At 41.3% G+C, this 26,765-nt stretch overlaps 2 protein-coding genes across 4 annotated transcripts in view; one reads left to right on the top strand and one right to left on the bottom strand.

Moving 5' to 3' along the window:
* Positions 1 to 8,712, bottom strand: part of LOC109893946 (piRNA biogenesis protein EXD1) — a 14,497-nt gene extending 5,785 nt beyond the window's left edge. Inside the window, exons 1-2 of one of the 2 annotated variants that reach the window (XM_031828989.1) lie at positions 8,604 to 8,712; positions 355 to 486 (exon numbers count right to left, since the gene is read on the bottom strand). The gene's annotated coding sequence lies outside the window, so the exon portion shown is untranslated. Of the gene's footprint in view, positions 1 to 354; positions 487 to 633; positions 708 to 8,603 lie in introns of those variants that run through there. The other variant, XM_020487152.2, reaches the window with a different exon arrangement.
* On the top strand, positions 877 to 26,765 carry LOC109894512 (RAS guanyl-releasing protein 1). 2 transcript variants are annotated; one of them, XM_020488056.2, is made up of 17 exons: positions 877 to 894; positions 6,244 to 6,434; positions 13,283 to 13,388; positions 15,415 to 15,477; positions 15,983 to 16,114; positions 17,434 to 17,587; positions 17,760 to 17,933; positions 20,139 to 20,255; positions 20,383 to 20,658; positions 20,826 to 20,906; positions 21,201 to 21,305; positions 21,522 to 21,631; positions 21,944 to 22,088; positions 22,334 to 22,370; positions 22,980 to 23,114; positions 25,255 to 25,634; positions 25,776 to 26,762. In XM_020488056.2, exons 2-17 carry the CDS (start codon positions 6,341 to 6,343, stop codon positions 25,914 to 25,916), a joined length of 2,250 nt encoding a protein of 749 aa, XP_020343645.1. In that variant the 5' UTR covers positions 877 to 894; positions 6,244 to 6,340; the 3' UTR covers positions 25,917 to 26,762. The 2 variants fall into 2 exon arrangements, with proteins under 2 accessions (XP_020343645.1, XP_020343642.1); XM_020488053.2 differs by lacking the exon at positions 877 to 894 and adding an exon at positions 4,942 to 5,151 and having other exon boundaries at positions 25,776 to 26,765.

Here is a 26,765-nt window from a genome sequence, read left to right as displayed (position 1 = left end):
TTACCACAACCACAAAGTCAAAATTGGCTATATCCTAAAAATTTGCTTTTTGGTCTTAATTTTAAGGTTAGGGTTAGGCATAAAGCTAGCAGTGTGGTTAAAATTGTGGTTACGGTTCGGTTTAAAATCACATTATAAGAAGATACATGTTTGAATTAGGTGGAGTTGTGGCTGTGGTAACTATTGACGACCAGGATGTAGCTTCTGCCGGCTACCAGTAGCTACTACAGCTAGCTGGCAAATTAGCTGAGCTGATCGTGATCAGCTACTGTGCAGATTTAGAACAAATACATGAGCATGTGAAACACTGAGCAACAAGTCTTTTCAAGATAATGTGCATTCATTTTTTCTTACCTTCCTCTAAAATCACAGTTTTATTGGCATTGATCCGCTGAACAATGCAGGAAAGTCGCAGTCTTGAGGGTCAATTTGATGCGCTTTCTCTTGAAGCTGTCCATATATTAGAAGTCGTCCATGGCCATCTTGCTAAACAATAAATTAAAAAATTAAAAATATTTTAGAAAATCTTGCTAAACAAGTGTTGCAATGCTTGTTGTTGCAATATATCAAAGCCAAGTTGAAGCTAACAACGCAGCTAGTAATGAGAGCTAATACATTTAGGTTGATATTTACCAGCATTTGCTGCCGTGACCAAAGCACTAAAAGAAGGTGGGCGAAATTAAGGACTTCATAATGATTGATGGAAAGGGGTGGAGCGTGCGAGGTTGGAGGGGGCAGACGTCATCATCATAACCTTGCATGATATTTGAGAATAATCTTTATTTTCACTGCATGGTGTGCGCATAAAGAAGACTGTACATTTAGAATAAAGATTGCACTGTATGCAAAATTGCTGCAGGCAGAAAGAAAGTTCCTCAACTGGAGAGTTATCTGGTAAGCAGCCTTAAAATATAATATAATGAGTGCCATACTCTTTCCAATTTTTCCAAATAGAATGAGTCTATTATGGTTGGGTCATATAATGCTTTTTTTCTGAGTAATGGTTTTGTGAAGTTTATAAAGTAGACAGCTGAAACAAAGTGCACTGGGCCATTGTGGCTTGCACAGAGTTGCTTTGGGTTATTTTTATAATGGTTTTATGTTTCCTAATGCCTTGTCCACAGCAGGAAGTTACTGTCTTGAAACAGTAGTACATATTTCCTTACAATATATCACACATTAAACCACAGTCCAATCGAATCTACTTCAAACATCACAAAGGCATTGTGGGGTGTGGGGTTACAGAATGCACAGAGGGAATTATTATAGCTGCAAGTTATTCACTTTCATAGCCTAACCAGTCTGTGTGAAGATTTTAACGTTTGGATAGTTCAGTTGAACAAAATAGAACAGTTGACTTAGAAGGTAGGAAGGTATCACATTTGTATGGCTGTTTTATGTGTTTTTTGAATATTGATTATCTGTAGAATGTGGAGAACATTCCTTTATGTTTGAGCTATCTGCTAACATGTCAAATATTTATTTTATAGATGGAACATGCTCAGTAGTGTTTAGAATGTATGACAAAGATTCTGGTAAATACTTTAATGTGTGCTGACTACAACCACATGGCGGCAGATTTGAGACATTTTGGGCCTTTTATTATATTACAGAATGTAGCCCTGTGAGAAAAGTAAACAGTGAATCTAACCCATTGTCAAAAGTCAGAGAGCAAATGGTTGAATGATGTTCTCAGTCATAAAAAAGAACTGATTTCAAGGAAGTGCAAGCCCTACACTGTTAGCAGTTATACTAGATAACAACCCTTAGTCCATCTTGCCTAATGCAGAAAGACAAGGGTGTATAATATTTCCATCCATATCAGCCTGGTAGAATCCATATCACACAGTTAAGGGTGGATGGGGGAAAGAAGTCTCTGAGTAATGGGAGTAGGCCAGGGGAGTGCACACAGATAACATGAGTTTCTGAGTTTCAGGAGTTTCGTTTTTGTTTTTGTATCACAGTCTATGACCACACGATGCTATGACTAGTGCTTGTGTCAACATGAGGACTGGGTTGGGTCATGTTTGACTGCTTCCGCAGAACCTACTCAACCAATGTCTCCATGAAGATACAAATTAAAAGTATTGGATAACAAATTACACATGCATAGTTAGTTCTATATTAGATGCAGACCAGGGTCCAAATACATGTGTATTTTATTATTTGTTATTTAAATACATACGTTCTGTGTATTTCCGTTTTTCAAATAATATGTACAGAATCAACTACTTCTGAAGTATTTTCAAATCATTTCCCATAAAAAGCCTACTGTTAAAAAAATATTCCAAATACAATATTTTAAATACCAAACAGACATGGGTTCAAATGCATGGGAGTGTTGTCATATACAGTGCATGCCAATACTTTCCAAGTGTATTTCCAAATACATTCCAACATTAAACTACATCTGTTTAAAAATATGTATATATATCCAAATACTTAGGCTCCTTCCCAATGTCTTTGAAAGCAATTACTGAAACCGAAAATGTGTTTATTTCTCTCCCTCATGAGGTGGGAGGATAATACAAGTTCACAAAAGTAACAAATAAAGGTAGACTTACCAATTAGTTATAGTGTTTTTACTGATTTTACTAATTGGTTTATGAAATATGAAGTGATTAAAACTCAAATTATCTTTGGTAGAAACTACCAAATCTGTAAATTAAAATCAGTAATGGAATTATGCAAAGGAAGATATTGCCTATTTCATTAATTATAATCCACATAATAATTCACATTTCCTGTTGCTGCAGGATTATTTAACTGCTGTGGCAAACTGGCTCAAATGAAGTTCCTGTTTTCTTCATGTTACTGTCCTCTGGTGGTCAAAGCAAGTGTGAAAACAGTCTAGACAACCCCTCCCTCTCTCTCTCCTTACCCACTGAGCACTGACTGACACCGGATGTCCATGGAAGTCGAAAAGTAGTTGAAATTTGGTCAGTCCACCCTGGCCTTGATTTCAACGTCCAGTCCAGTCTAGAACGGACCAAATCTGGACCAATCATGTTTCACAAGTTTGGACAGCACAGTAGAGCACAGTACAGTAAAGTAAAGTTTCTACCATTTTCCACCCTAAAAAAAAGAATAAGCAAAGGCTTTGATTTCTGGTCAAACAGATGGAAAAGCATAGAAAAACATCTAGCATAAAAATTCTTAAAAGGTATTAGAAATACAAACAGAATAATGTTGAAGTAAAGACCCCTGACAACTAATATCAACATGTATATTTTGATTACCAGTTTACTTATCCCCCTGTCTGGACATGTGTGATTAGTCCTAACATACACTACATGATCAAAAGTATGTGGACTCCTGTCCGTAGAACTTCTCATTCCAAAATTTTGGCCATTAATATGAAGTGGGTCCACCCTTTGGTGCTATAACAGCCTCCACTCTTTTGGGAAGGCTTTCCACTAGGTGTTGGAACATTGCTGCAGGGACTTGCTTCCATTCAGCCACACGAGCATTAGTGAGGTCAGGCACTGATTTTGGGCGATTAGGCCTGGCTCGCAGTGGGAGTTCCAATTCATCTCAAAGGTGTTCGGCGGAGTTGAGGTCACGGCTCTGTGTGGGCCAGTCAAATTCTTCCACACCGATCTTTGACCATTTCTGTATGTACCTCGCTTTGAGCACGGGGAAATTGTCATGCTGAAACCGGAAAGGGCCTTCCCCAAATTGTTGCCACAAAGTTGGAAGCACAGAATCGTCATGAATGTCATTGTATGCTGTAGCGTTAAGATTTTCCCTTCACTGGAACTAAGGGGCCTAGCCCAGCCTATGAAAACACCACCAGACCATTATTCCTCCTCAACCAAACTTTACAGTTGGCACTATGAATTTGTGCAGGTAGTGTTCTCCTGGCATTCACCAAACCCAGATTTGTCCATTGGACTGCCAGATGGTGAAGCGTGATCCATCACTCTAGAGAACGCATTTCCACTGCTCCAGAGTCCAATGGTGGCGAGATTTACACTACACCAGCTGACGCTTGACATTGCGCATTGCGATCTTAGTCTTGTGTGTGGCTGCTCGGCTATGGAAATCCATTTCACATGCTCCCGACGAACAGTTATTGTGCTGACATTGCTTCCATTGCCCCCGTAGTGAGTGCTGCAACCGAGGACAGACGTTTTTTATGCACTACGCGCTTCAGCACTCAGCGGTCCTGTTCTGTGAGCTTGTGTGGCCTACCACTTCACGGCTGAGCCGTTGTTGCTCCTAGATGTTTCCACTTCACAATAACAACACTTATAGTTGACCGGTTGAATCCACTAATTTGAAGGTGCGTCCACAGACTTTTGTATATATAGTGTAGCTCTTAGGGGAATTCAACAGGCTCACAGAAACATCTTTATCGGGGTCTAAAGTCTACTGTATAGTAGAGAGCTCTGACGGAGAGGAAGGCCCCACCTTTACTTTTCTGCAGGCACAGCAATACAGCAACACATGGAGCTGTGGTCATGGTAGCAGTGTAATTCCAGGGAACCTGAAGACACTGGTCATGGTTTGATTGGCATACAGCGTAGTATTAACCTGTAACTGTGAATTAACCTGCCAACTCTTATTAGCAGACTGACACAACCCTATTGCTACAATCCATTTAGTTATTGCACACTTAAATGTGATAAAATTGATTTAAAACTCTATCCATTTGTAGTTCTAATAATCTATGAAACAACACATTTTCTGATAGTTAATTGGTAATATCAAAAAATGGCAATTTAATCGTGACTCATGCTTTAATGTCAAATCACTATACAATGGCAATAGACTAATAAATAAATAGGTCAGGCGGCCTACTCATTCTACTCATTTGAGCTCGTATGTGCCCCTATGCATAAATTACTGAGCAGTGACATTGGGCGCATCACCAAAATAACTTTTGTTCAAGTGCGTTAACGCCCACACAGCCACAGCACGATGCATAATTTGTGCCGTTCTCTTTGACAAGTCAGGACGATGGTGAGCTCCCCGCCGGCGCACGGCCGCACACTGAACCAAGCATGCAATGTTGCTCTCATCGAAACGGACACAGATGGATAGTCTCGTTCAACCACTTGTTGCCCAGTATCTCGCTATGGGCTGCCAATCCAAAGAAAATGGACAAAATGAAAATGTGGGCTCGAATGGAAAGGAAAAAGAACATTCGTAAGTTTTTATTTTATAACTCCTTCCTGTGTTTGTAAAATAAACTAAATAGGTTTATGCGTTACGTGCACATTTTAAATACAGCGAATATGGTTTTGTCAATTTGCAACATACGCAGTTATAAAACCTTTATTGACACTGAATATATATTTGAATCTTGTACACTTTTCCAATGTAGTCCTAATTTAAATCAGAAACGTTTGGTGGTTCTTGGTCGTAAAATAACTTGAGTGCAACAATTCAGTGCGATTTATAAAAGCATCGGCCAGAGCGCACAAAATGTGCACTCTCAAAACAGCTTCCCATTAGCCTATGTGTTCTCTCCTTCGAATTGTATGGCATAGTTGAGTGTTTTTAATTACAAATGTAGCCTATAGTGTGGAAAGTGTATAGAACAAGTGCATGGCATCCTCTCTGTTTATCAGGCATCTAACTGTTTATCTAGTGCAGGTTCCCAACCCTGGTCCTCGTGTACCCCCAACAGTACACATTTTTTGTGTAACCCCCTGGCAAACACACCTGACTCAACTTGTCAACTAATCATCAAGCCCTCAATGAGCTGAATGAGGTGTGTTTGTCCAGGGCTATAACAACAATGTGTACGGTTGGGGGACTGGAGGACCAGGGTTGGACAAACACTGATATCGTGGTTCCCATAATGGAAGTCGGTAATCAATGATTTCCCCAAAGGGAATTGAATGAGAACAATAAAAAATAGCACAGCTACTGTAACTGTAGGATACCTAGTATTAAACACGTTTATTATTGTGTAATGAACATGACAAGTGTTGTGTTAGTTGCAATATTTTTGGTACACTTTAACCTACATTATATTTGAGTGTGTGACTTCATTGTTTTGTATACTTCAATATTTTAATGTTCACTGCATGCTGTGAAAGTCCCCTAGAAACACACACACACACACACACACACACACACACACACACACACACACACACACACACACACACACACACACACACACACACACACACACACACACACACACACACTCATACACATACACACACAAAACTGTGCTTTCTACACCTCCCTCTATCTCACTCCCTCTCTCCACCACTGCCCCTCCAGACATCTCTCTCCGGGACCAGGTAGTGGCTCCAGATCTAAGGTCTGTCCACCGGTGCCTGCCCGGCCTCAGCGGTTCAACAGGCCCAACCAGGCCCAGATGACCCAGGGCAAGGTCACAATGTCTCTGCCAGGACACTTCACAAAGGGGGCCAGCTGGGAGGAGGTGATCCAGGCCTGTATCCAGTCCTTTGGTGAGTCTATGTGCTCTGGGTTGCTTTTGAGTTTCTGCCAGCAATGCTATTGGTAGCTAATGTGCTGCATATTTCTCTCTGTTATTTGAAAATGATTTCTGGCTCAGTTGGTAGAGCACGGCACTAGGATTGCATTTCTGCTGGGACCACATTACATAAAATTGATGCATGCATGACTGTAAGTCACTTTGGATAAAAGCATCTGTTAAATCACAATAAAATATGTTTTTGTTTTTTAGAAACACATTTAAAATTAGAAACACATTTAATATTTTAGTTTGTTGAGCTGTACAAAATGGTTGTGCAGGTCAGGATCATTGTCATTAGTTCTGCTTGTTCGGTTAAAGCATCCGTTTCATTTGATCATTTTTAAATGTCGCTGAACCTCAATTTATTTTAAATCAGTACAGTGAGTGTTTCCTGGAAGCGCCTGTTTTTCTCTGCGTCTAGCTGTTTGATGTTAAGAGACCCTGTCTCCGTTAAACTGTCACCATTTACAAGGTATCTCTAATTCGCATATAGTGCTCGGTTGACACAAACAGACCATATTTGAAGACTTAAATGAACTAGCCTCTATTTGTTGTCTAGCAACATGGTCATCAATCTTTGCTTTTGAGATAAGTCAGGGATTGACATTAAGGTCTGAAAGGCACTCACACATAAGGAATATTTTTGTTTGCCCGAAGATTATGATCACTTGCCCAAACATTTAAAGTAGCTATTTTCACCTACAGACGGGAGGAACCAGAAATACCAGACTACTGCAATTTTGGTTGTTATCATAAAAAAAAACTCAACGTTTGCGACTGCTCAGGTCACTTGCCCCGGGCAATAGTGCAAACCTTTATACCAATCGCTGTAAGGCTGTATAATTGTATGTGTATCCAACTATGCCTGTTCTGAATATGAGATAACACAATCATGCAACAACTGAAGTACTGATTCAGTAGATGTGGAATTTGATTTAGGCATATCACATTAGTAATACATTAACTTAACATGAAAATCTCGCCTAGGGGCCCCAAAAGGCTAAGGACATCCCTGTTGGCTGCACTATCAATGCTGTCAAAAACCCTGTCAAATTAGAATCATGTGTTCTACGAAGTTGTCTGGAGTGCTCTCAAAGTTATGGTGATTATGTCTATGAAGAGGCAAGCATTCAGATTACCGTTGCTTGGAGTCACAAATGGAGTGACGTGAGAGTGATGAGGTGGTACAATGGACTGAATACAGAAAGTGACATCCCCTACTTACAGTTACACTATCTGTCAGGGGGAACAATAGCAGAATAATGGCTGGCTGTTCATTTAGGATTCCGATTAAAAAAAAGATCAGCCAAGTTAATCAATTGAGAGCAAGAAATTAAAATCCTCTCATCGGAATCTGGTCTGGCAATAAACAGGCAGGGTTTTTAAATCCAGGTTATTATGAGGGACAGAATGGAGGAACCTAGTACAGAGGGGTTTAAGAGGGCTGAACGTTTCCCAGCAGCTGCTGTTTCACATCAGAGGCTGACCCCCCAGGTCCTGTGGCTCAGGCACCTTTTTCAAATGTGAGAGCATACGCACAAGCTATTTGAAGGATTAGCTGGCGGCTGCTAGCCCAAAGGTCAGCTCTCCAAACGGCCCTCCTCAGATGCTGACCACTCTTTGAAATGCAGAGGACCAAGGGGCGTGGATCAATAATGTTTGACATCATCATTCAACCTCAAGTTCACGCTCCACAGTTCCACTCACCCACATTGCCCGAAGTCTCTACGCAATCATAATGTTGATGGACAGCAATAGGCAGTGTATATATTTGAATGCCTCAATCGTAGAAGACATTTTTTATGAAATGCATATTCCATGTAAATCATGTATGATGCAGGCACAGAACCTGTGAATGTCACAAAGAGATAAACCACGAGTCAGAGGATCCACTGCAGACTCGGATGTACTGTAGACACTAATGTGAAAAACCTTTATGTGCCTATTGCAATCAATGTATGTACACTTACGGAGCATCATGGCTGTCTGGGGGTATTGAAGTAAGTTCCTGTACTGAGGAATGTATTGTTCGACATGTAAACCTACAGCTTGCTGGTACATTCAGTAGAAAGAGAACTATTGAAAGTGTGCAACTAATAATGAAATTGAAATCTCTGGAGTCTCTTAGACTGTTCCTTACCGGTTCTTTCAGTAGAGTACAGTAGAGATAAGCATAAGGCTGACGGAGGCAAAACAAAAGGATCATCCAGCCCAGTTTCTGTACCTCTCTGTCAAAACAAGGAAAGACTCCTTGCGCCGGGGCTTTGCTGATGATGCCTATGATAATAAAAACACTCAAAGTAGGGCAACACTCCCAGCTCTTTGCTGTGTTTGTCATCATATCCCTCCTCCTATCCCAGTGCCGCCTGCTGCTGCTTTCCTAACTTTCCACAGTGAGTAAGACGGAGGGGATTTCCTTAGCAATTAGCCAAGTCTGGGTTGGCAGGGAGGTGTTGTCAAATGATGAAGCAATTGTTTACCTGGTAGTGAATCAAAACCGCTTCCTTGTTATTTTAGGTCATTTTAGAGCACGTGTCAAACTCCACCCTTGTACTTGATTGATGAATTAAGGTCACTAATTAATTAACTCCCCTCACCTGGTTGTCTAGGTCTTAATTGAAAGGGAGAAAATAAAAGACACTCTGCCCTCCTTGGAATGAGTTCGACACACCTGTTTTAGAGCATGACTTGCTTGCAATTGTTACAGCCATAAAAACAGCACTGTTCAGTTTATTATAGTAGAGGAAGGATAGTTTGCTTGTTTTGCATCACAGTCCTTTTACATACTGTACAGTGACAGTATAACGCTTCAAACCTATTCATCTTCTAGATGTTTCTTTTTTACTCTTGCCAGTTTTTTATCCAGTAACATTGTCTGTGTGTCATATTGTAGCTGGGAAGGTAACCTTTCATTGACCATTGGGGTGTTGTAGCCATTGTTTGAACGAGTAAACAGAACACTCCCGTACCAGCGGTGCAGGATATATGATGACAGGATTAGCTGCCTGCTGAAGTGGCCCAGTGAGATAGATAACAAAGGTTAGAAATGAACATGTTGCCATGGTGTCTGTGGTATTTCAAGGAGATATGGGATAAGTGGGGACCCATGGAAACTGGAGTCCTTGTGTGGCATCAAGACAATGCCAGCTGTTTAGGTTCAAAGTTAAACACCATTTTAAAGGTTTCGTCAAGGTTCTCTCTTAGCCACGATTCGATTTCCAGAAAGTTACTGGCAAATTGTTTAATAGGACCTGGAATGGAAAAGATTGGAAGTCTACACTCTTAGAAAAAGGGTTCAAACGAGATTCTTTGGCTGACCACATAGGATAACTCTTTTTGGTTCCAGGTAGAACCCTCTGTGGAAAGGGTTCTTCAAAGGGTTCTCCTATGGGGGTAGCCGAAGAACACTTTTAGGTTCTAGATAGCACTTTTTTTTCCTAAGAGTGAAGCAAAGATGTTTCCTATTTCTATCCAATAGACAACCATGATAGTGAACCACCTACTTATAATTAAATCAAATGTTATTGGTTATATACACGTGGTTAGCAGATGTTATTGGGAGTGTAGCGAAATGCTTGTGCTTCTAGTTCTGACAGTGCAGCAATATCTAACATGTAATCTAAAAATTGCACAACAACTACCTAATACACACAAATCTAAGTAAAGGAATGGAATAAGGATATATACAGTTGAAGTCGGAAGTTTACATACATCTTAGCCTAATACATTTAAACTCAGTTTTTCACAATTCCTGACATTTAATCCGTGTAAAAATGTCCCTGTCTTAGGTCAGTTAGGATCACTACTTTATTTGGGGTCATTGTCCATTTGGAAGACCCATTTGCAACCACACATTAACTTCCTGACTGATGTCTTGAGATGCTTCAATATATCCACATAATTTTCCTGCCTCATGATGCCATCTATTTTGTGAAGTGCACCAGTCCCTCCTGCAGCAAAGCACACCCACAACATTATGTTGCCACCCCTGTGCTTCAAGGTTGGGATGGTGTTCTTCGGCTTGCAAGCCTCCCCCTTTTTCCTCCAAACATAACGATGGTCATTATGGTCATTGTGTAACTCTGTGTTGTTGTATGTGTCGAACTGCTTTACTTTATCTTGGCCAGGTCGCAACTGTAAATGAGATCTTGTTCTCAACTTGCCTACCTGGTTAAATAAAGGGTTATGGCCGGTTTTGGAGCAGTGGCTTCTTCCTTGCTGAGCGGCCTTTCAGGTTATGTCGATATAGGACTAATTTTACTGTGGATATAGATACTTTTGTACCTGTTTCCTCCAGCATCTTCACAAGGTCCTTTGCTGTTGTTCTGGGATTGATTTGCACGTTTCGCACCAGAGTACATTCATCTCTAGGAAACAGAACACGTCTCCTTCCTGAGTGATATAATGGCTGCGTGGTCCCATGGTGTTTATACTTGCATACCATTGTTTGTACAGATGAACGTGGTACATTCAGGCGTTTGGAAACGGCTCCCAAGGATGAACCAGACTTGTGGAGGTCTACAATTTTTTTCTGAGGTATTTGGCTGATTTATTTTGCTTTTCCCATGATGTCAAGCATAGAGGCACTCAGTTTGACGGTAGGCCTTGAAATACATCCACAGGTAGACCTCCAATTGACTGAAATGATGTCAATTAGCCTATCAGAAGCTTCTAAAGACATGACATCTTTTTGGCAAATTTTCCAAGCTATTTGAAGGCACAGCCAACTTAGTACAGTATATGCAAACCTCTGACCCACTGGAATTGTGATACAGTGAATTATAAGTGAAATAATCTGTCTGTAAACAATTGTTGTAAAAATTACTTCTGTCATGCACAAAGTAGATGTCCTAACCGACTTGCCAAAACTATAGCTTGTTAACATGAAATGTGTGGAGTGTTTGAAAACGAGCTTTGACAAAGTGTATGTAAACTCTCGACTTCAACTGTACATGTAAATATATGGATGAGCAATGACAGAGCGGCATAGGCAAGATGCAATAGGTCATATAAAATACAGTATATACATATGAGATGAGTAATGCAAGATATGTAAACATTATTAAAGTGACTAGTTTTCCATTTTTTTAAAGTGGCCAATGATTTCAAGTCTGTATGTCGGCAGCAGCCTCTCTGTGTTAGTGACGGCTGTTTAATTAACAGTAAATTTGGCCTTGAGATAGAAGCTGTTTTTCAGTCTCTCGGTCTCAACTTTGATGCACAACGTGTTACAGCGGACCAACAAAAGCTTTTCTCAGGTCAGATCGTTTGTAAAAGAAAGGCTAATGTCGTTTGGAATGGAGTCTGCAATTGTTACTTTGCAGTGGTGTAAAGTACTTAATTAAAAATACTTTAAAGTACTACTTAAGTTGTTTTTCGGTATCTGTTCTTTACTTTACTATTTAGATTTTAATGTACTTTTGACTCAATACATTTTCCCTGACTACCAAAAGTACTCATTACATTTTAATGCTTAGCAGGACCAAAAATTGTCCAATCCACACACTTATCAAGAGAACATTCCTGGTCATCCCTGCTGCCTATGATCTGTCAGACTCACTAAACACACATCATTTGTTTGTAAATTATGTCTCGGTGTTGGAGTGTGCCCCTGGCTATCCGTAAATAAGTAAAAACAAGAAAGTTGTGCTGTCTGGTTTGCTTAATATAAAGAATTTGATACTTAAGTATATTTTAGCAATTACATTTACTTTTGATACCCAAGTAGTATTTCACTGGGTGACATTCACTTTTACTTGACTCATTTTCTATTAAGGTATCTTTACTTTTACTCAAGTATGACAATTGTATACTTTTTCCACCATTGCTACTTTGTGGATACAGGTAACAATGTATTCCTTGAGATCTTTCCCACTGGGCACAGACGTCATTTCAACGTCATCTGGTTTTGGTTGTGTTGTAACTAACTAGAATTCAACATGAAATAAAATAAAAAATGTCATCATGTCATTTGATTTAGGTTAAACGTCGGGTGGGAAAAAAAGACAAAATTCCATTACGTTGATGATTTTTTTCCAAATCCAATCAGTTTTCTACGTTCATTTAACGTCATCAAATAGATTTTTTTTTTGTTAAAATGACGCGGAAACAACATTGATTCAATCAGTTTTTGCCCAGTGGGTTTCCACATTGTCATTTCCTTTTTTTTTATTTTTTTATCTCCAGTGCCTCTGGGGACAAAGCTGTTAGAGTAGATGACAGTGTTAGTGGCTGCAGTTCTCTGTGATGTCTGTAGCGTTAGCAGAGGTAGGGGAGGTGGTCACAAAGACAGGAAGTGAGACACGACAGAGAAAAGTAGACCACAGGAAAGGCAGAGACGACCAGGTATGGTGTATACCAGCATATCAAGCATGACCTCAGATAGTAAGGGAATTGGTCATGGTAGTTGTACTTAGATGACAAATCGTATCATACATGCCATTTCTTTTTATACATGTCCGTTACTCAGTGACTAGATACACTTCGAGATTTGTATTTGACACATAACTGGCATATTATTGTGTTTATGGTTGATTACTATCATTCTTTTTCTGTCATTGCATGCCTTTGCAGACTTGTGGCTGAAAGAATCTAGGTAGTTTTAATAGCTACATCCCCTTGTTTTGTTGACATTGATTCTTTGCATGACATGACTGCTAGATTTTGTTATCCAAGAGCTACATTAGCATTGGACATTGATATTCAGAAATAATTTTCTTGTCCATATGAACTCTCAACCATCTGCAGTACAGTATTGGCATTGTGATGTGCAACAGAATGTCTGCTGACGTGCTCCATGTGTTGTGTGCTCTCTTTCAGACGTGGAGGGCTCTGTATGTGGGAGCAGCCACCTGATGAACATCACCCTGACCATGCACCGACTCCTCATGTCCTCCAGTGACCTCCTGGAGAAACTCACCTCCCTATATCCTTTACCAAGCAGACCCAATGCTCTGCGGCTGCTCCACTACAGCCAGAACTATTATTGAGTTGGCACAAGGACCTGACCAATCTGTTGTGCCAAACATAACACCGGATCTTTACCGGCTGTGCAGCACTGCTTTGTGATTTGGTTGTCAGTAGCAACGGCCAATTAAGATCCAACTTGGCTGACAAGGTGCCATGTCATCGACGCCTCACTCCTCCAATCAATGTGACTATCAGTGCCAATATGTGTGCACCCCAATTTCCTATTACTGTAGATTATTTACATGTCTTTGTTAGCTCCAGTACACACCACCATGTTCTGTTTCAAATTCAGTGTCTTCCGGGTACCTTACACTTTTTTTTCTATGACCATCTTAGCTACACAGGACCATTCCAAAAAACATGATTCTAAAGGTCATTCTAGAAGCCTATTTTCTGTTTAAAATGAGCTGTATACAACAAGAAGGCCCGCACACTGTTAAAGCTCCCAATTCACCGATTTATTGACAACGTTTCGATCCGAAACGGATCTTCATCAGGTCACACACAAAACATACACATTTCACCTCACATGACTCATGGTGGGTGCAAAAACATTTGTATATCTCTAATAATTAAATACTAATGAGATGGGTGCATGTAATGGTTCCAGAACATAATATATATTTACAAAATGACCAAATGAGCCGTATGTAATCTAAGTCTCCATTCAACAAAGAGCTCTGACATCACAAAGTCTAGAGGAGCAGCAGTCCTGGCCCAGTGAGGAGGGCAATAAGGCTAGGGGCTTCAGGTATTAATGACATCTTCCCAGACTGAAGTCCTCTTCAGATATAAGCACTGCCTCTCAACTGACCAAGGAGGCTTGCTCACCAAAGCCTACGTCACACCTCAAGATGCACAATGTGTCCTGCCCTCTATTTTGAACCCCTGGGCTCGTTCTTAGCCAAGGTCTCCGAAGCATGCATCAAATATTGTTAAGAGCAGGTTAGGAACAACGGAAAGCCCTGTAGCCATTAATGCCATTTATTGTAAACACAATCTGGCTTTGGGATGGTGTAGGCAGCTCTCGAGCTCCCATGATGGAATTAGCCTTTTTATGTGCATCACTTCAAGCTGATTTCTGCCAATAGAGTGCTGTGGCGAGGCTTACAGTGCTGGCTATTTTTAGCCCTGTTTTATAAGAAGAATGGAAATGTTTTTTTATTTTGATTAATACAATCCCCCAGGGATTCTGGTCACTCTGTACCTACCGAGCATATGGCACAGCAGCTTAGGTAATAAACTGTTCTCACACTCAAAGCCATTGAGGGGTAAAAGTAACATTATGTAAGCTGTGTTTTTAGCTGGTTGAGAGAACATGTTTTTACTAACTAAAAGGGTCCTCTGCCAGCAAATGTAATAGATGGTCTGTTTTGGAAGGAATAGTGAATGTGTGTTAGGCACGTTTAAGACACTTTTATCCAAAGCAACCAAACAATCCAACCCATAGCACTATAAAAACCCTGTTTCAACCAAATGAGCTATCGGAACCACACACCACCAGAATGATTCATTTGCTGATGCTCCTAACCAGTTTTAACCATTTGTGATCGCCTCCTCCCAAACCACCAAATAATCACATCTGTTTCCTGCACTAAATATAATAAACACCTATTTGGAATTGTTTACTTAGATCAGGGGTGTCAGACTCATTCCATGGAGGGCCTAGTGTCTGCTGGCTTTTGGTTTATCCTTTCAATTAAGGCCTAGACAACCAGGTGAGGTGAGTTCCTTACTAATCAGTGACCTAAATTCATCGATCAAGTACAAAGGTGGACACTCGGCCCTCCGTGGAATGAGTTTGACACATGTGACTTAGATGAACAGAAATGAATAGACACTTTGTTCTGCATAGTGATCCAGGTCGTTTATTCACTAATAAATCCCACATACAGTTCCTGGTCTCTTCCCTGACTCTAAACAATGTGCACACATTTTACTATACCAGTGAATCATAATGTATCCTTAACTGGAGTTGTTACATTTAAAAGCGCCGTGGAGAATGAGCAGTCCACAGAATGTGAGAGGATCTGCTACTTCATCAGGTAACTGTGTGTTCCCTGTGCAGGTGTCCTGATCCTGTCACTACCACAGGGCCTGCTGGGGTCCACTAAAGCTTTCACACAATACCTCACTGTCCAATCATTCTTATGAAAGAGCTTATGAAATCCACTTGTCACCTAATTATACAATATTCTGAAATTAGGTTAATGGTTTAGGTGAGTGTTTCCCAAACCTGGTCCTCCAGTACCCCCAACAGTACACATTTTTATTGTAACCCTGGACAAGTACACCTGATTCAACTTGTAATCTAATTATCAAGCCTCAAAGAGCTGAATGAGGTGTGTTTGTCCAGGGCTACAATGAAAATGCGTTCTGTTAGAGTTACTCGAGGACCAGGGTTGGGCAACACTGGTTTAGGTCATGCTATTATTACATTTGCATTAAACTACAGTGTTGATTTCTTATTAGATAACTAAACAACTGAGGTTTAGAGTTAGAAGTATAGTATTTAATTGCAGTGAACAATCTATTTTCTATCTATTTCAGGTATTGGATCCAGGAGTTCTGGACAATGTTCCGGTTGCACAGCAGCCTGTCTGACTCCATGGAACAGTTCCAGGATCTGATCAGAGATCAGGGCCAGGAGAGGCTGTGCCCTCTGTTGCAGACTCAATGGATGTAAGTATCCCCAGTATATTACTGAACAGAATTAATATCTCTCCGGCTTAACATTCATGCTGATGTAATGGTTTCATGCCTGTGTATTATACTATATATACAAAAGTATAAGGATTCAAGTTGGTGGGTTTGGCTATTTCAGCCAAACCCTTTGCTGCCAGGGGTATAAAATCAAGCACACCGCAATGCAATCTCCATAGACAAATATTAGAACGGCCTTATTGAAGAGCTCAATGACTTTCAACATGGCATTGTCATAGGATGCCACCTTTCCGACAAGTTAGTTCATCAAATTTCTACCCTGTAAATGCTTTTATTTCTGATGTGGAAACATCTAGAAGCAACAATGGCTTAGCCGCGAAGTGGTAGGCCACACAAGCTCGCAGAACGGGAACGTTGAGTGCTGAAGCGCATAGTGCGTAAAAATGGCCTGTTCTTGTTTGCAACACTCACTACCGAGTCCAAACTGCCTCTGGAAGCAACGTCAGCACAATAACTGTTTATCAGGAACATAATGAAATGGATTTCCTTGGCCGAGCAGCCTCACACAAGCTTAAGGTCACCATGTGCAATGCCAAGCATCGGCTGGAGTGGTGTAAAGCTTGCCACCATTGGGTTCTGGAGCAGTGGAAATGCATTCTTTGGACTGATGAATCACGCTTCCCCATCTGTCAGTCTGACTGACTAATCTGCTAATGCTAGGAGAACGCTACCTGCCCAAATGCATAGTGCCAACTGTAAAGTTTGGTGGAGGAAGAATAATGGTCTGGGGCTGTTTTTAATGATACGGGCTAGGCCCCTTATATCCAGTGAAGGGAAATCTTAACATCATACAATGACATTCTAGACGATTCTGTGCTTCCAACTTTGTGGCAACAGTTTGGGGAAGGCCCTTTCCTGTTTCAGCATGACAATGTGCCTGTGCACAAAGCGTGGTTGATACAAAAATGGTTTGTCGAGATTGGTGTGGAAGATCTTGACAGGCCTGCACAGAGCCCTTACCTTAACCCGATCAAACACCATTTGGGTGAATTGGAACGCCGATTGCGAGTCAAGCCTAATCGGCCAACATCAGTGCCCGACATCACTAATGCTTTTGTGGCTGAATGTAAGCAAGTCCCCGCAGCAATGTTCCAACACCTAGTGGAAAGCCTTCCCAGAAGAGTGGAGGCTGTTATAGCAGCAAAGGTGGGACCAACTACATATTAATGCCAATGATTTTGGAATGAGATGCTTGACGAGCAGGTGTCCACATACTTTTGGTAATGTAGTGTAGTTGTAAATTTGCTGTCTATGTTGTTCACCATGTTGTGTCACAGAAATGACAGGCACTGGTCTCAGAAGCCCAGTCAGAAAATCAAGGCTAACAGCAGTAAGAAGAGGAAAGTGTCTCTGCTGTTTGATCATCTGGAGCCCATTGAGCTGGCTGAGCACCTCACCTACCTGGAGTTCAAGTCCTTCTGTAGAATATCAGTGAGTAGAGTCCCAATTCGCCTGAATGTGATCGCTATTAACACTATGACATTGGGAAGAATCTCATAGCACATGCGCTCTACTTTAGGTATCGCAATGCATTCCAAATGTGTTCCCCAACCTCTGTCCTTTTAGCAAAATGAGTCAGCATATGCTTTATTATTTCGGACAGTTTGCAGACTACCAGAACTACATCCGCAGTTGCTGCATGAAGGACAACCCCATGATGGAACGTTCCATTACATTGTGTAATGGTATCTCACAGTGGGTGCAGCTCATGGTTCTGAGTCGGCCTACAGCTCAGCTGAGAGCAGAGGTTTTCACCAAGTTCATCCATGTGGCTCAGGTATGGCCCTAACTATTCCTGCTCCTCCAGATCTATCATAGACTAACAATCTCTCTACAGTTTATGTGTAAAAAATAACACAATGTCCACATACAAGGTATTTAGGTTCCATGTTTTGTACCCTCTCAAAGAGTGTTTGTTCATAGTGTATATTCAGTGCATTTTCCTCGGCTTAAGCGAATACATGTCTACCATCTCATACAGCACAGTGAGACCTACCTACTGCTGAGCTGCAGAAGCACCATCATTTGTAGTTACATAATGCATATTAAAAGAGGGCTGCTAATGACTCTCAAGAGTTCCATGATGGGCTTTTAGTGCGTCAAAGATGCTGTCTAACAGAGAATGTGTGCTCTGAATATTAACAAAGTACAGGCCATCCGCACTAATAGATTTATCAGGTGAAACACTGACACTCAAGTGCTAGCAAGTGTACCATGAAAAACATAACTAGTGGCTCTAGTTGATGAAATCTGGTTTATTATGACTCTTCTAGAAGAAAAAGAAACGCACACCTATTAAGATGAGGTGCTGGCTAGCGGAGTAGAAAACTTGAAAATAAAAGAGAGTTTTCTACTCCGCTAGCCAGCACCTCATCTTAATAGGTGTGCGTTTCTTTTTCTTCTAGAAGAACCATAATAAACCAGATTTCCTCAACTAGAGCCACTAGTTATGTTTTCCATGGTACACTTGCTAGCACTTGAGTGTCAGTGTTTCACCTGACACTCAAGTGCTCAGATGCAAAAATTGAATTACCAACGTTTCGACAGCCAAGCTGTCTTCATCAGGGTATAATCACAAACACTGCGGGATGACTCGTTTATATAGTGTCAAAAGACACAGGTGTCTGTAATCATGGCCAAGAGTGGCCTAATATCATTGGTTAATAATCAAATATAAAATGTCATACAAAGAACAGCATACAAACAACAAATGGATAGCATACGATCAAAGACTAATTTGACTACACAAGCTTATAAACAATTACAATGGTAAAGTCACAATAATCACAAGAATGGCTTCAGATCAAAGTCTACGTTGAGACCGAAGGGCGCAGGGGTCTTTAAATTAAAGATCCAGGCAGCCTCTCGTTTTAACAATAAATTATCAAGGTCACCCCCTCTCCTAAGGGAGGGTGACATGTTCGATGCCAATATAACGCAGAGACGAAATCGAGTGGCCTGCCTCCAAGAAGTGGGCCGCAACTGGATAAGTAACGTTTTTACACCTAATGGTGCTATGATGCTCTGAGATACGTACTTTTAATTCGCGCTTTGTTTTACCTACAAATTTTTACCACAAGGACAAGTTATAAGATAAATAACTGCCTTAGTGGAGCACGTAATAACACCTTTAATTGGGATCGATTTCCCTGTTTGTGGGTGTTTGAAGGATCTACATTTATAAGTGCCATTGCATTGAGCACAGCCATTACATTTGTAATTTCCATCCAGTAGGGGTGCAAATAGACGTTGTTCAGGAATATCTTGGGGTGGTAAATCAGAGTTTACCAATTGGTCTCTGAGATTTCTGATTTCTCTCTGAGATTTATTATGGCTCTTCACCACTTTATTCACATGCAAAGCTGTGTCCTGAAAAGTGATGACGAGCTGAGAGAGTTGGATGGAGAGACCGAGTTGCATGGAGAATCTCTGGGTTACTTTAAAGGGATACTTCAGGATTTTGGCAATGAGAGTCAGATGAACTCATGGATATCAGTTTTAGATTTCTGTGTCCAGTATGAAAGAAGTTACAGGTAGTTTCGTAAGCCAATGCTACATAGCGTTAGCGCAATGACATGAAGTCTATGGTATCTGCTAGTATGCTAGAAGATACCATAGACTTCCAGTCATTGTGCTAACGCAAGGTAGCATTTGTGCTAGCGCTAGTTAGCAACTTCCTTCAAACTGCACGCGTATCCACGAGTTAATCTGACTCTGGGGAAGTAGATAGAGGTCCTCATTGCCAAAATCCTGAAGTATCCCTTTAATGCACTAGTCAGATGCTGCTCCTCTACCTTCTCTTAATGTATTCCACATCAATGGGTTCCAGTGTCCCACAGCAGGGTATAGCATCAATTAGGAACTGAGAAAAGTGTGGCAGTATTATGAGTGCATTATGCAATCAATATTGGAGTGCTACTTGTGGGGTGTACTATTGGTTAACTCCGGGGTTCATTTAATTGTTTGTGTATGTGTTAACCAGAGCCTTCATCTTATGCACAACTTCAACACACTAATGGCTGTGGTGGGGGGCCTGTGCCACAGCTCCATCTCCAGACTTAAAGAGACCAGTTCACATGTATCCCACGAGGTCACCAAGGTAAATTCTCTATAACATTATCATAACTTGATCTATTGATCACTATGTTGACAAATATCTCCAATATATGCATACTGTACAAGGTGATCATCTACAATATCTTCTCTGCTGTCTCTTCTCTCCGCAGGTGCTGAATGAGATGACAGACCTCCTGTCCTCCTGTAGGAACTATGACAACTACCGTCAGGCGTACAGCAGGTGTGCAGGCTTTAAGATCCCCATCCTGGGGGTCCACCTCAAGGACCTGATCTCAGTCAACGAGGCCATGTCAGACTATGTAGAGGACAACAAGGTGAATGTTCAGAAGCTCCAGGCTCTGTACAACCACATCAACGAGCTGATCCAGCTACAGCAGATCACCCCACAGCTCGATGCCAACAAAGACCTGGTCCACCTTCTCACGGTTAGTACACACTTAAAATGCCACTGACACGTTTATACCTGCAATAGAAAAATGACACACATGTCATCGTAATATCAGTGCAAAATATCAAATTCATAGGCTAGTACGCACTACTGTGTTCGTTGGAATATATCAGCTGTTTGACCCTGGTGTCCTCTACTGCTCAGCTGTCCCTGGACCTCTACTACACAGAGGATGAGATTTATGAGCTGTCTTACACCAGGGAGCCCAAGAACAGCAAAGCACCCGTATGTAAAGAGGGGACATGAAAAACTGAAAATATCCCGAGCCATATCACGTTCACTGTGTTATGGCTACGGGTTTTTTCAATTTAAAACATATAATAATACTCATTAAGACCCAGTTAGCTTTACTGAATCATTTCTGAATGGCTGGAAATTGGATGTTGTATATCTCATGAACAAACCTATTGAAAGAGAATAAGCACTGACACTTTTTTTTAAATTGGCCCATTTAACATCAGTATGGTCTATTCTACATCTTCTGACAGTGTTCTGATCATCTGTTTTGTTTTACATCAGCCCGCCACCCCCTCTAGACCTCCAGTGGTTGTGAACTGGGCTTCAGGAGTGCCCCCAAAACCTGACCCAAAAACCATCAGCAAACATGTGCAAAGAATGGTGGATGTGAGTTATCCATGACCTATCACACTGTATTCTCACACACATTGTATTCTGTTTCATAAAAAAAGTCATTGTGTTATGATTACTGTTATGTCATGACTATTATTGTTTACTATATACATTATTTCTCTAGAAGTTGTGGTTTTACGCCACCTCTCCTAGTTGATCTATTGTGCTTCATGTATCCCACTACAATTTATTGTCTCTCGCCCTCAACAGTCCGTGTTTAAAAACTATGACCATGATGAGAATGGCTTCATCTCTCAAGGGGACTTTGAGAAAATTGCTGCTAGCTTTCCATTCTCCTTCTGTGTCATGGACAAAGAGAAGTAAGTGGAGTGTGTGTTTTCTTTGTGGGTGAATGGGCTCTCCTTTGGCACATTTGACAGTTCATTGTAACTGCATGGGTTCATTTGTGACTGCAGAGAAAGGAAACTAAAGTGGAATCTGTTAGCAGGGTCTGTAGACAGGTGAAACCACAAACTTTTTAACTGTTGAAGTGAAAAAAACTGCTAGTTTTGGTTGCTCCTATTTCAATGAAGACCTATGAAATGGTTCCCAATGCCTACACAGCACATTGCAAACATTTCTTATCAGACAGTTTGTTTACATGAGATATGCTTTGTGTTGTCCTGCTCCAGGGAAGGCCTCATCAGCAGAGAGGAGATCACAGCCTATTTCATGCGTGCTAGTGTCATCTGTTCCAAACTGGGTCTTGGCTTTGTCCACAACTTTCAGGAGACCACCTACATGAAGCCCACATTCTGTGACAACTGCTCCGGATTTGTAATTCACTACTCTATATTGGCCTGTCTTCAGCTAGACTGTAGTTATCATTAATAGGGCCAGGAGGTTTTCCAGACCATGTAACTGGAACAGGAAAAACTTTGGGCCTTAGTTATAGACTACTCATCAACAATAGCAATGCAGTTACGACTATAAATGACCATATTTAAACATGCTCATTTTTAAATATGCATCAGCTGTATTATCTATTAATAATCTTAGCAACTTCCTCTTCTCCATTACAGTTGTGGGGCGTCATAAAACAAGGCTACAGATGCAGAGGTGATTCTTTTTATTTTTTACTGTCACTGAGTTTAGACTGGAATATTCCATAGTGTTTCTATACATGTCATACTGTATGTAGCTTAGAGTTCAGTACGTTGTACTCAGTACTTTGTATTGTTGATAGAATACAATGTTAGCAGATGTTGTTGATAATGGGGAGGCCGATGTTCTTGATAATGGGGAGGCTGTGAGGAGCAAGTGAAGTGTAGCTATCTTAAGAAGAAGCTGCGTTGTGTGGTTTCTGTCATGCAGACTGCTTGCTGAACCTTGCAACAGATAAAAGACTTGAGTCTGCAGTCACAACCACAGCATTGCTTTTTACCCTCTTCCCCTTGAAACAGTCAGAAACACACTGTTTTCATGGCAACATGCACGTAAAGGTCTGAGAACTGTTCTGTTCCACAGGCTGAGCAGCAGCATTAGGGGGAATGGATGCTACATTAGCTCGTCGGGTGCTGAAGTGTTCCGTTAGTAAATCACAACAAAACCTAAACATGCATTCTCTGTGCAACCCTGCAAGACCATACAAGAATACATGTTTAACTACCTCCTTTCCACCTCTGCTTGCTCTAACACATTGTCTGTATTCTCTTGGCCTGGTCACAGACTGTGGTATGAACTGCCATAGGCTGTGTAAGGATCAGGTGGCGTTTGAGTGTAAGAAGAATGCCAAAGGCAGTAGCACCTCTGAAGGTCCACTAACGCCAGACTCCACACCCGGTACCACATGTGGCCCGGAAGGTGAGGAGGGACACACACACAAACACACATACAGTTTATTCGGAAAGTATTCAGACCACTTGACTTTTTCCACATTTTTTTACGTTACAGCCTTATTCTAAAATTGATTAAATCGTTTTTTTCCCTCATCAATCTACGCACAACACCCCATAATGACAAAGCAAAAACAGTTTTTTAGAAATGTAGCGAATGTTTGTTTTTTGTTTTTTATACAGAAATATCATATTTACATAAGTATTCAGACCGTTTACTCTGTACTTTGTTGAAGCACTTTTAGCAGCGATTACAGCCTCGAGTCTTCTTGGGTATGATGCTACAAGCTTGGCACACCTGTATTTGGGGAGTTTCTCCCATTCTTCTCCACAGATCCTCTCAAGCTCTGTCAGGTTGGATGGGAGCGTCGCTGCACAGCTATTTTCAGGTCTCTCTAGAGATGTTAGATCGGATTCAAGTCCGGGCTCTGGCTGGGCCACTCAAGGACATTCCGAGCCTTCCCAAAGCCGCTCCTGCGTTGTCTTGGTTGTGTGCATTGTCCTGTTGAAGGTGAACCTTCGCCCCAGTCTGAGGTCCTGACTGCTCTGGAGCAGGTTTTCATAAAGGATCTCTCTGTACCTTGCTCCGTTCATCTTTCCCTCGATCCTGACTAGTCTCTCAGTCCCTGCCACTGAAAAACATCCCTACAGCATGATGCCGCCACCACCAACCTTCACCGTAGGGATGGTGCCAGGTTTCTTCCAGACATGATGCTTGCTATTCAGACCAAAGAGTTCAATCTTTGTTTCATCAAACCAGAGAATCTTGAAGAGTCTTGGTGGTTCCAAACTCCTTCCATTTTAGAATGATAGAGGCCGCTGTGTTGTTAGGGACCTTCAATGTTGGACTAGTAACCGAAAGGTTGCAAGATTGAATCCCCGAGCTGACAAGGTAAAAATCTGTCGTTCTGCCCCTGAAAAAGGCAGTTAAACCCACTCTTCCTAGGCCGTCATTGAAAATAAGAATTTGTTCTTAACTGACTTGCCTAGTCAAATATAGGTAAATTTAAAAATGCTGCAGACATTTTTTGGTACCCTTCCCCAGATCAGTGCCTCGACACACTCCTGTCTCAATGCTCTATGGACAATTCCTTCAACCTCATGGTTTGATTTTTGCTCTGACATTTGCTGTCAACTGTGAGACATTATATAGCCAAGTGTGTGCGTTTCCAAATTTACCACAAGTGGACTCCAGTCAAGTTGTTGAAACATCTCAAGGTCGATCAATGGAAACAGGATGCACCTGAGCTCAATTTTGAGTCTCATAGTAAACGGTCTGAATATTTATGTAAATGTGATATATATCTTCTTTTTTTTAAAATACATTTACAAAAAGTTCTAATGAACTGTTTTCTCTTTGCCGTTATAGGTCATTGTGTGTAGATTGACTAGGATTTTTATTTATTTATTCAGTTTTAGAATAAGACTGTAACGTAACAAAATGTGGAAAAGTGAAGGGGTCTGAATACTTTATGACTGCACTGTACACGCATACTAAATAGGTTCTTTATCTAAAATAGTGGTAACCACATGTAGTGTAGTAACCAGCCAGAGCAGCTTTGTGTTAGAAATCTAAGGCCACAGAAGGTCGCCATCTGTTGGCCTATAAGTAATATAACATCCTTATTGTGCTTACTACAGTTATATAAACTAAAACCTATTTTGTTTCAGATAGGCCTAAACTGTACCATTCAATGTTGCAACCATTGTTGACACTGGTCATATAGAGTGCAAATACACAGGAACTTTAAAATGCCAAATCATTACTTGAAAGATACAGTTTGTTTTTGCAGATGATAGTGCAGGTTAAAGCTACTTTATGGAAAAGTAGCACAGCATCCTGGGTAGTTTCCCTGTGTAGGTGGATTCAAACTGTCATACTGCTCGCTAAAGTCAAGGACCTGCCTCACTTACCGTAACACTGGATTTGCTTTCAGGAACTACTAAAAATAACATTCTGTGGTCAGACAATCACTCAGTTGACTTTTTCTTAACCTTATGGGAGCAGACTGTATGCAAACACATTCACTTCAAAACCCCAAAACTGATTGAAATGGGTTGAACAGATCAGATTTGACTGACTATCTTCATGATGTTGTTTGTGTTAGGCTCAGAAGAGGGGCCTTTCCCGTACCCCTCAGAGGAATGTAGGGACTGGAGCCTTGACTCACCGGCCCCCTCCCATCTGAAGCTCCCCCCTGAGCTGGCCATTCCTGTGGGGGTCCACCGCAGCACCCAGACAGAGGAACCCCACGCCCCTGCCCCCCCTCCAGAGCCTAGTCGGCTGCAGCCAGTACAGTCCTCTCTCCTGGCCCCTGTACCCTCCTCTCTCTTGGCCCCCGTACCCCCCTCCCTCACCCCATGCCCCAGCCCGGTGCCCCAACGCAAACGACGGGCCTACGCCAAGTGGGAGAACAGAGTCTCTACAGTGCTACAGCCCAAGGAGCCGGACGAAGACAACAAACCCACCTATGATAATCTAGAAACGGTGAGATTCAGACACCACTGGGTTACTGATACTTGTTCAATTGTGTACATTGAATGTACTACATTCTCATTTCTAGAGTTTTGAACATAAGGTTGACAATTAAAACAAATAAACAATGATAGTGAATGATGTTGTTCTCAGGAGAACCAGAAGCTTCAGAAGAACAACGAGACGCTGCGTAAGAAGCTGAGGGAGACGCAGCGCGAGGTAGAGATCCTGCAGACACTCCTAAAGAGGCACGCCCTTCACTCCGTGGTGGAGGACTCTTCCTCCTCCTCCTAGCCAGGAACGCCCCTCAGCCGGTCAGACACACCCACTCTATGACATCACAGGTGATGCTCAGCCATCTGTCTCCAGAGCCACTGACAGTACTGTATGTCTTGGAGGACCCTAGTGCCACACAGTCGAGAAGATACACAAAGGGACCAAAAACTCCCTGTGAGGAGACGCCGTTGCTCACAGTATGGTATATACAGCCAGTCTTAACACCAGTTGCAGCCAATCACAGCCAAAACGGGGTTATGAGGCAAAACCAATGAAAGTACCGTCCTGAATAGGACAGACAATCAATTTACAGTACCAGCCATCATGGAACATAGCCAAAACATATCCAATCAGTGTGCCATCGGCTTTGGGACTCTGACAATCAGAAAACCACACAGTATGGCAGAAAGGCCAGGAAACTGGAGAAGTTCATTCAGGTGGACTGTGTAGTTATTGTCCTGCATTAGGTAATAACAAGAATGCATATTGTATACAACATGTAAATCCACGTGATTTCAATGTTACTGTCCATATTTATTGTTAAAACACTACAAACTCTAGAAAAAGATAAGCTGTTCCATTTTTTTTATACAGGTAGATATAGACAAATAATAGTTTTTATGTATGTGTAAGACATTTTATCGAAAGAATACATTCAACCACAGTTTTCTCATGTATATTTCATCAGCTCAGGGTTGTCCATAGTAGCAATTAACATAATATTAGATGTTTCACCAATGACATACCATGTAAATACCCTAAGCGCATGATATATTGTGGTGCCATCGTACAAGTATTTCTCTCAAGATGTCCTCTCTCAGTATTGCTGTCATAATGAATGTTATAATAAAGACATATTCTCTATTA

This window comes from Oncorhynchus kisutch, linkage group LG7, assembly GCF_002021735.2.
Source record: "Oncorhynchus kisutch isolate 150728-3 linkage group LG7, Okis_V2, whole genome shotgun sequence".
Taxonomy (NCBI): domain Eukaryota; kingdom Metazoa; phylum Chordata; class Actinopteri; order Salmoniformes; family Salmonidae; genus Oncorhynchus; species Oncorhynchus kisutch.
The sequence above is the reverse complement of the archived record's forward strand: the minus strand, read 5'-3'. Positions and strand labels throughout refer to the sequence as shown.